We start from the raw sequence: 10,750 nt of genomic DNA on the forward strand, positions 1-10,750 counted from the left end.
AGAGAAGTGAGGAGGATCTGGTGATGCTTGCTCCTGAAATAAAGATTGAAAGTGATGAATAATTTCACGAGATATTTCTCCCTGGTCTGACGTCCAACTTTGATCTCCTTTACGCAGATAACTGATAGTATTTTTCCGACGTCTTTGTTGAACAGAAAGATGGAAATGACGTGTATTTTGATCACCACATTTAGCCCATTGTGGTTTCATGTGTCGATCCCAGTAAGTCGCCTCCATGATGAGATAATCATCCAGTTCTGCCGCTATTAACTTTTCTTTTTGAATGTTTGCTACAGACGGACGCCATGTTTGAATCCTTAACAATTTAGATTTGAGTATCGCAATTTTATGTTTAATGCAACCTATTCTTCTACGACTCCAAGCTGTTAAGAAAATCCAAGTTTTCTCAATTTAGATTGGATGTCTTCATCTTCCTCCTGCGAATAACATTCATTAACTTTATCAAGGAATTCTGGATGAGTTAACCAGTGTGCTTCAAATTTATAGTATGGGGGAGGTCTTGCAACATTCCTGCTGGTATTTAGAAGGATTGGTGCATGATCACTTGTGATTCTAGGAAGGTGAAGAACCGCTGCATTGTGGAAACCAATACACCATTCTGAATTCGCCAAAACTCTGTCTAATCGTTGACGAATTAAGCCTTCCATGTCCCTGCCATTTGTCCAAGTATAAGCAGGACCTTTGTAACCCAAGTCGATAAGGAGATTCAATTGAATGAAATCCTTAAAGTAAGAAATATTGGAATCCACAACCGGAAGACCTCCGAATTTTTCCTCACTTGAAGCTATTGCAATAAAATCACCAATGAAACATTTTGGACCATCGAAACTTTGAGCATAAGAAGTCATATTTTGCCAAAAAATTTGATCTCTGAGAAGTTACCGGAGGGCCATATATGCAGAAGATATTCCATGGATGTCGAGCTGTATCATACGAAACAATACCATGAATAAGATTCGAAGATTTTGAAACTATTTCTATAGTTACATCCTCTTTCCATAACAACCATAATCCTCCGCTTCTCCCTACTGATGCAACAATGCAAGAATGTTGATACCCAAAGCGATTAACATGCAGTAAGGATGTTTCTTCTGACATTTTAGTTTCTGATAGAAAAAGTATCTGGATTCGCACCTCTGAGGAATGTTTGCAACGCTCTCATTGTTGGGGCATTCCCCAAACCCCAATAATTCCAGGCCATTATTAACATTTATCATGCAGCATTTGAGGAATAGCCGCCTTACCGTTTGCAATAGACCTTTTTGCAGAAGATTTCCTTTGAATTTTAGATTGAGGAGAATTTCTCCTTAGATAATCTTCTTATTGACCCCTTTTTGAACCCTGAGCACCTGAATTGCCATCTATGCGAATTGAGGAAGAATTTCCCTGAGATATGGCCTGCATATTCCAATCAACATAATTTGAGGCAGATGGTTGGCTTTGCAACAACTTTCTTTGGAGGAAACTGAGTTACAATAGAGAGTTGTTTGCATTTGTTATCTAGTATACGATTAGGATATTCTCAGTGAAGACATAAATTAGATCCAGATACTTCTTTCAGAAACTTCAATATCTGCCACATGATTTTAGATCTTAGGACCCTGGTCATAGCATAGTTTTGTCTTGATGTTTTAGAAGGACCAACGCCTGACCTATAAGAATTCTGAGGACAGTTATGCGCACTCCTATACTCATCCATCGTTTCTTTTCCCCTCGAGGAATGGTTATTAGAGACAGATGAAGAAGTATGTTGTTTGTTGTTTATTTGACCCTCTCTTGCTTAAGTTTGGTTGTACTGGGGATCGCCAACAACAAAAATGTCCTTGAACACAGGTTTGTCTTGTTCAGCAATTCTACCAGAGATACATATTGAAGGCTTATAAGTTGGCTTTACCAATCCCATCGCTTCTTCGTGAAAGTAACTTGGAAAGTTGTTAAATACGTGATCTTTATAGAAACACACTTTTGGACAGAACTTCATCCAATGACCAATTAACCCGCAGAATAGGCAAAATCTTGGAAGACGTTCATATCTAATCTCCAGAGCATAATCTTATTTTCCAGGGAGTGGAAAGGGAATGGCTTTAGGAAGTGGATGATTGATTGCAACATGAGTTTTTGTCCTTGCAAATCTTCCCCAAGATGAACATTCATAGGTTGGAATTGGCCGAGTAGCCCCAATCTGAGATATCAGATCATAAACGTATAAAGAGCATAGATTCTCCACAGGCAATCCATGAATTTGGAGACCTAGTTCAACAGTTTCGAACTTATACTCTTCAGGAAGTTTGTTGGGAACACATCTTTCCAAAGCATAGAGATCATCTTTAATTATCCATGGAATTCCTTCGAGAATCAAAACAGCATAAGCCTGGGATTCAAATTTGATAAGGTATACACTAGTGGAAAATGGGTGTTTTACCACCCACATCAGACACCCTCAATGACGGTAGCCGGACCGCCGACCACAAACAGCGGTCTCTCATTTAAAAATAATTCGGAATCCCTTAAAAACCGTCTCTGAATATTTACTATTTTATCCTCATTCAGGGACCCATTCCGCTAACCATGATTAGTGACGTATCTGTTGTTAGATGAACGGCTGAGAAACGTTTGAGATATGAGCCATTGATATATATGAATGGACGGCTCGATTTGGAAGTAGAGACTTCGTTATTATCGATGCATTTGTCTGTACTCATCTCAATCTCTTTATCTTCCATTATCTTTATTCTCTCATACATCTCACATCGGAACTCCTCTTCATTTCCATCACTTCTTTTTTCTATCTCCGTAAGTGTGAACGTTAATTTTCTCTCGATCGACCTCCATCATCTTCTTCTTCCACACCGGATCCAGATCCAGAAGGTGAAATAGAAGTCAATACCCTGAAACAAATAATCGATTTCAGTGATTAAATCCTTCTTACGATTCATTGGGGTAATCATCTATGACTCAATTTTATACATCATTTTCAATTACAAAAATTTAATTTTTATTATTAGGGTTAGGGTGAATTTTCAAGATCTTGATTTTCCTGGTATTAGATTGGATTGAAGCGTTCTTTGATTTCTTCGATCTATTCAGAGCTAGCTTTGATTTCTTCGATCTATTTAGAACTAGCTTTTCATATTTTTTTTTAAGGTTTTCAGTTTTTGCTTCCCGTTCTTCAATCTGAGAAGATTTAAATTCTAAGATTTCAATCCTTGAGTTAGATTGATTCATAACTATATTGTATTACATAAGTACATGATTATTAATTCCTCATGTTAATAATTGTTAGATTGATTCATGACTCTTGGATTTAACCCCATCATAGTTTGGTATTGATTTCATGATTCTCATGGTGTTTCTTTAGTTAACAGTGTTCTCTTGATTTTAGGATTCTAAGATTTGTTTGTGTTTGATGTTGTTGTTGTTTGTATGTAGGTGGGTTTATGTTTTTGAGTAATGGGTTTTCCTAATTTTTAGGTAAGATACAGAATCATCCTCATTACCCACCTTAAAAGGAAATATTTAATATGCCATGAAATTTATTTGTTTATTTGTTCAGATTTTTCTGGATTTCCGTCAATCCTTCAAGAGATTTCCCAACTTGCAGTTTAAGCATTTTCTTGGGACATTGGTGGGGAAGCCATCAAATTGGGAAGTTATACATAGGGTGAATCACTAAAAACTAAAAAGTGCGTATGCACATTAAGCATGATGCATTCTAAAAATTCTTAAGTTTTAGAGATGAGGTTCCTCATGTGGTAGTTTGTCATTGGCCATGTAATAAACTTGCAATCAAAATTTAGTGTTGATGAACATTTGCTCCATGATTTGCTTATGAAGATGCTAGAAATTGAACATCCAGGTGCTTAGGTAAGATCGATACATTAGGAGTGTGTATATTTTTTTATTATTTGGGGTTTTTTCGAAGGATTAATGTGAATTTTAGTTCGAGGTATATGCAAATGGTACCACTAAATGTTGATTGTAGTGTCCCTTCAGTTTATCGTACATTTATTAAGGAAGCTCCTTATGTCAGCGAGGTATAATTACAGGCTTTAGGAAGTGGCTATTCTGCATAGAGGTGGTTTGGCTGAAGCTCTCATGGTGGACCACACAGCTCAACGAGAAGATGAGTGTAACAGAAAGCAAGGTAGTGTACGGTTACAGAGGGTGGAGATTCACAGAGGTAGTCGGAGAGTTCATGGTATCTTTCTATTTCAGGAAGCATTGAAGATCTCCATCTAAGGGAATAGGTGTGTATTGTGTTTTTCTGTATTGTGTTTCTGATGATCGTAACATCAGGGTTATGTTAGTGATTAATCACATCTCTGAGTGTTTTGACTGGAAACAACTCGAGCTTCAGTATCAACATGAGTACAGCAGCATCAGTACTAACATTGGCTTGACAGAAAACCCCATGGTCAATTTCTCTGGAGTTGTAGGAACACCCCTTCTTGCTCTTGGTACTGATCTTTCTTACGACACTGCATCCGGTAACCTCACCAAATGCAATGTTGGAGTGAGCTTCGTAAATGCTGACCTGATTGTTGCTGTCACTTTGTGAGTATTTTCTTTTGAGCTCTTTCATATGGATGACCGACTCTTTGTTTTTAGTTGAGTTTTTTTCTTTTTTTTTTGATTGCCAGGCTCCTTGTTTTCTTTTGTCGATGTGTGTTTTTTTTTCAATGCTTCTTACTGCCACATTGACAGTCCCTTGACCAATACAGATGTTGGTTCCAAGCTTGCCCATAGTTTCAGTACAAATGAGAACACCTTGACCATCGGTACCCGAAAGCTTTGGACCATTGACTTCTGTCAAGGCTAGGATCAACAACCATGGTAAGTCAAGCGCTCTTATCCAGCACAGTGGAGCCAAGTCCCTCTTCACCCTCTTAATTAACCAACTGACGGTGAATTAGAGTAGCCGATAATCTTATACTAAGTTTTTATCAACCAATTTAGTCTTTGTTATAGAGAAGCTCAGATAATAATATGGTTTCTTGTATATTGTTTTACATTTTACACATGTGTTTTACTGTCACGTTTAGGAACTGAAATGTGATGCTTAATATCTGATTTCTAAATGAATTCTTCAGGTATGATTATAGGTGCAGTTGGGTCAACCGTCTATTAAAATCTTTGCCAGTCGTACTGGTTCTCGTTTTCCTTACTAGGTATTCATATTTTCCCTAAAGCTAACTAGGCTCAAACTTTATTCTCAAACTTTACGTTCAAATGATGGAATTCAATTTAGACTGTTGGATTATATATTTTAGAATTAAGAAGTGCATAATTTCACTCTGTAGTAACATGAATGTTCCCTTGTTATTCTTTCAATTTATTTGCTTCTTAATAGTCTTAATATGTCCTTTTTGTTTAAACATTAAGCCCCACCCCAAAGTTAGTATCATCAAGTGTCGGCATTTTTAGGCATTGGGCATCTATTCTTTTATCCTAATGCACTTATGTACAATAATTATTGTGTAGTGGATGCTTACTTGAACATTTGATTAGGTATGGTCGTACTATTGTTAAAACAATGTTTTAAATTTGTCTTCGGAACTGGCAATAGTGGTAACATGAACTAAATTTATACCTAACTTATCTTTAATTTTCTAGTCCCTGATCTTGTAGAACAACTCAAACTGGGTGTCCCTAATTAACTTTTTGTACAAATGCATGATTTGGTTCTTTTGGCTTGATAAGTTCTCTAATTGTTAGTACCATTACATTTTCTTTCATTTATTTCTTTAGTTGATAAAGACTATAAAGTGAGGCATAAACAATGGTTTTGTTTGTATGATTAATATCCATAACATATCAGTTAGATGCTAAGTATAATTTTTGGTGTTTTTTTCTTGTTGTCTCTTCCTTGGTGTTTACCATCCAATTTCTTGACTAATCAATATATCATCTGCTGTAGGCATGGTTTAAGTCTAATTTGAAGGAAGTGGTCATACCCATCACTTACTTACTGGTAAGTCATACTCATCCTATCTAATTTCTTTGGCTATGCACATTTATGTCCCTTTATTTCTTCTATTTTTCAGAATCATAACTTACTTTTGCTACAGATACACCATTATGAGGTATCTGCTCAGTTGGGGAGATGGGAATTTTAACATTTTGTTGTTTAATCAATTGTCTATTAGTTAATCATGTTGTTTAATCTTAGAACCTACTAGCTAGCTCGAACATATGTATTGCTCTGAGCTCACGATTTCAATCATTTTTTGTAATTTTAAACCCAATGGATAATGAATGCTGAATTTTCAGTTTGAGTTTGAATTTGAGTTGAAGTTTCGGTTTCATTTGAATTTAATTTGATTTCCATTTGACTTGACTTGACTTTGATACAGTCAGATTATTTCAGATTTAGCCATTCAGACATTTCAGCAAATCTGAATCTATTATTTTTTTTGTATATTTTAATTTAAATCTGAGACCCACGGCTAAGGGTCTGTACACCGTTGCCCCTAAAATCGGTCGTTGTTTTGAGACCCACGGCTAAGGGTCGTACAAAACAGTTATGCTTTATAGAGACCCCAATAGAGACGGTTAAAACTCGTCGTCTAACTATGACTTGTTCTGATGGTCGCGGAACTTCTGTTTTCCACTAGTGTATGTGTCATTAGTAAAGACAGATACATAAAAAATTTGATTTGTCTTCCAAAGCTTTTGTAAAGTTTCTCGAACCATATTAATGGAGTAGATTTTGGGAGAAATAATTTTCAAGACAAGACAGTTTTGGTGTCTCAGTTTTGTGCCTGGGAAATTGGTACTAATATTGGTTGTAGCATTTGAAGATTCACGGGAAAGCAGATTTGCAAATTGATTGAGAAGGTCAGAAGATGATGGATTGGAGGGTAAGTAGCGATCAAGGAAGTTACTGCTTGACATGATGTAGTTTTCTGAATACAGGGAGAAAAGAAACCTTGAAGGCTATTTAAAAGATTAACGAAGTAACCAATAAGAGAAGAAGTTATGAGCAGTTTTTGAAGATAAAACTGTCAAAAAACAGTTGACGAATAAGGATAACGATAATAATTGAAATCATAAATCCTTTAGATGATCATTCGAAGGAGATTCACATGCTGATTCATGAGAGAATCAGTAATGAATCTCGATGCTAAGAGTTGAAGAAATTAAAGACTAAATTGGTTAACTCCTGAAACTGTAAAAAGACTAGGAGAAAAGTAAAGATACAGAAGAAGACAAGATATAGGCAAGATTACATTAAAAGTTAAGTAATTATTCGATGATGAAAGAGGATTGTAATGATTGATTAGAGATTAACAATGATTAAATCATTGAACCTTGTACTAATCGAACACCGAAAACAATGAAGATTTTGAAGAATTCAAATTTTTATATCTAAAGGGTCCACTTACTATATTATAATACTAAATATTTTATAAATACCCCACCACACAAATATAAATATATATTTTATTAATTAGGATCCCAATCAACGCGATTATATATATGTTTTTTAATTAAATTTGCCATTTCATGGGAAAACTTATTTGGCATGCCAAATTTTTCTTTTTTTTAGCATGTGCATAGGAATAGGCTTTAAGGGCGTCAGGGTGATTTGACCAACCGTAGAAAATAATAGAGTTAGTCAAATGAGCAGTTTTTGTCGTCGGTTTCTCACTTCCGACAGTCTAAATGATTTCACTAAAGTTTACTAATAAAATAATAAAAAAAAAACAGAGAGGTTTGGTCTCGCCTCTTCCATGTTACCATCTCATCTCCTCTGTTTCTATCTCTTTTTTGTTATCATCTCATCCATGTCTTATATGTTGTTCCATTAATGGCTTCTGTCCGTCACACTTTTTGCTGTCAAATCAAGGGTTTTATAAGTTGACAATTTGCTAACTTAATTTGAGGGTTTTTTTATTTGTTACTTGGATTTTGTGCAGTTAATGTTGGCAATCGATTGATTGAAATTTTTCTTCACCGAAAATTGCTAAGAAGCGAGCTGATCATGAGATTCCTATGGTGACTTCAAATCTCTCTTCCTGCGGAACAACCTTGAGAAGTTTCATGCTATGGTGAGAAACCCTAACTTTTTACTCATTTTTATGTAGATCTATTAGTATATAACGATGCTGAGTTCACAGCTAGAAGAATCAGATCTCAAATTCTTTAATCCCTCTCTTTTGATTTCGTAGAAACTTGATTTCAAGGTCTAATTGTTGTTTTCTAGGTATCTTTTCTCACATCTAGGATTTTGATTTGACACAATTAGGGATTTTAAGTTTAATTTTAAATTATGTAATTGTGTGGAATGAGTAATGGCAGGGAAATCATGAAGAGGGGATATAGTCTACTAAGGAGAGGTTATATATGGTGGAGGTAGGGGATATGGGAAGGAGTTCTCCACTACCAAGAAGGAAATATGGAGGTGGTGGTGGATGTGTCGCTTAATTGTTGATGTATGTAAGCAGGCAATGGTTCTGAGATTCTTTTGATTTTGAGTTTGAGAGATTTTCTGCATACATTTTTTCTCATATCCTTGCCATCTTATACACATCATATTATGTGGTGTTAAATTGAATTATATATCATTCATTTTGTTTAATATTTCGGCCATTTATGCAGGCTGCTAATGTCTTTGTGTGCACTTCCACTACCCAAAATATGGTCGGCACTATACTACCAAAATATGGCCGGCACTATCTTTCATGCCCTAGGTGCAACAAGGTATTAGTGGTCGATAATTGTACCAGTTGTAGGGTTAAGTGCCCGTAGAAAATTTTATATCGTTCCAGTTTGTGTTGATATAAATCCAACTGTTATTCGTGGTGGTGGTGGATATGGTGGAAGGAAAGAATCAAATAACGGGAGTTTATTGGTTCAAATTTTTTTACAATCAACTGCAGGTTCCCTCTTTTTTATGTACTTTTTATTTGTGGATTCTTGATGATTTTGTATTTACTAATGGTTTATTAATGTTTTAGGCCTGAAGATCTTTGTATTCAATTTGAACGATTTAGACAAGTCAGGATGTTTATTTTCTCAAAGTTTTTATTCAGGGTGAGCTTTTCTAGTGTGAATTTTGAAGTGTCAAATAGTATTTTGATTGTGCTCTAATTGTTCCGGTTTTTGCTTTTCATCAACTTCGCAATTGTTAATGTGTGAGATTGGTTTGTCTGTGATCCTATCACTGACTTTGTCTAGATATGGTCTCTCGGCGATTACCAGTTGTATGTACAGAAAACTGAATTCAAGGGTCCTCCTTCAATAGGACAGGTAATTAATTCTCCAATGTGTTTTTTGTTGCTGTAAAATGACAGCCTTGATTTTGTTTGATAAACTTAAATTTGTGCACTTTGGGATCGAATCGCTTGTGTAGTTTCATATGCTTATTTAAATTTTTATATTTCTCCAGGCCATTCAGAAAAATCTGCCAGAATCAGAAATGATGGAGTCTAGCTCTGTTACTGGACCCGGCTTTGTGAATATAACGTTACCAAACAAATGGATAGCTAAGGTATGTGTTCTGCTGTAATATATTCTGATTTATTCATTTTTAATGTTTTTTCCCTTCAAAAATAGAGAATTAACTGGTTTAACGATATATCTATCTTGTAGACTATACAAAATATGTTAGAGAAAGGTATTGGAATATGAGCTCCGAAGTTACGAGTCAGTAAAGTAGTGGTTGATTTTTCTTCTCCAAATGCATATTGGCCACCTGAGGTCAACAATTATTGGAGATACCATTGATCGTTTGCTGGAGTACTCAAATGTTGAAGTGCTTCGAAGGAACCATGTTGGAGATTGGGAACTCAGTTTGGTATGTTGATTGAGTACTTTTTCGTGATGTTCCAGCTGTGCCTAGTGCTCAAGGATCTGTGGTACATTTTTTATTTTTGTATTTGGTGTATTTAGGATGCATTAGTTCGGAGGGGAGTTGGGAACCCATTCCCGAGTCCTTTTTCTGTCTTACTTCATATTTTACTTGAAATCAGTCCAGAATCAGTAAAACATGAATCTTACTTGCATATATGCAAGTTTCAATGTAAAACTCTGTAAAATTTTGTTCTGAAAGTGTAATCCAAGTTTATGATCTGAAAAACCTAAAATTTCTGAGAATTCTGCGAAAGTAAAATCCGGCGCCGGTAATCAGTAACAGTTAACGTTGACCGGGAAAATTCGGCCGGCGGTGGAGTAAAATTGGCGACGGGGGAAAAATCTCAAAATTAGAAAATTTATTAGTGACGGTTGACCAAACCACCACAAAAACATAAAAACCGTCACAAATGACATTTGTGACGCCACTAGTCTAGACGGCTGGCCCTCCGCCGCAAATTTTTATTGGTGACGGATTGTTTGCTAGTTGTGACGGTTTTTTATATTTGTGACGGTTTAAGAACCCTCACTAATAGGACCTGTTTTTGTAGTGAGCTTTTTTATTTAGACTAGATGCTCCTTTAAAGGAGTGATTTGCACAATACATCGAAATCGCGATCATATATCGTCGCCATGGATCTTCATAAACATACGTCAAACTGATGTGAATCGTCCTCGAATATATGTTTGGAACGATTATAACAATCGATAGAAACGTCTTGAAGGCCGATATGAAATTATTATGGAGATATAAATAAGTAACCTAATTTCCTAAAACAAACCATTAAATATGATAATCATCTAAACAATTATATTTATTATAAATTTAATACTTACATACTAATAGGAAGCACTTATATAAACACTACCTCGA

At 35.6% G+C, this 10,750-nt stretch overlaps 1 protein-coding gene across 3 annotated transcripts; it reads left to right on the forward strand.

The window, feature by feature from the left end:
* The first annotated feature begins 7,746 nt into the window (after positions 1-7,746).
* LOC113300555 lies at positions 7,747-10,109 on the forward strand. Of its 3 annotated transcripts, none has more exons than XR_003335832.1 (7): positions 7,747-8,072; positions 8,323-8,456; positions 8,623-8,903; positions 8,982-9,057; positions 9,202-9,273; positions 9,413-9,514; positions 9,616-10,109. XR_003335832.1 is itself a non-coding variant. In XM_026549760.1 (7 exons), coding segments are annotated over exons 2-7 (393 nt in total). In that variant the 5' UTR covers positions 7,747-8,072; positions 8,323-8,454; the 3' UTR covers positions 9,655-10,109. The 3 variants fall into 3 exon arrangements, 2 of the variants coding, with proteins under 2 accessions (XP_026405545.1, XP_026405544.1); XM_026549760.1 differs by having other exon boundaries at positions 8,623-8,724; XM_026549759.1 differs by lacking the exon at positions 8,323-8,456 and having other exon boundaries at positions 8,623-8,724.
* The last annotated feature ends 641 nt before the right edge of the window (positions 10,110-10,750 follow it).

The sequence above is a fragment of the Papaver somniferum genome, chromosome 7 (genome assembly GCF_003573695.1).
Source record: "Papaver somniferum cultivar HN1 chromosome 7, ASM357369v1, whole genome shotgun sequence".
Lineage (NCBI taxonomy): Eukaryota > Viridiplantae > Streptophyta > Magnoliopsida > Ranunculales > Papaveraceae > Papaver > Papaver somniferum.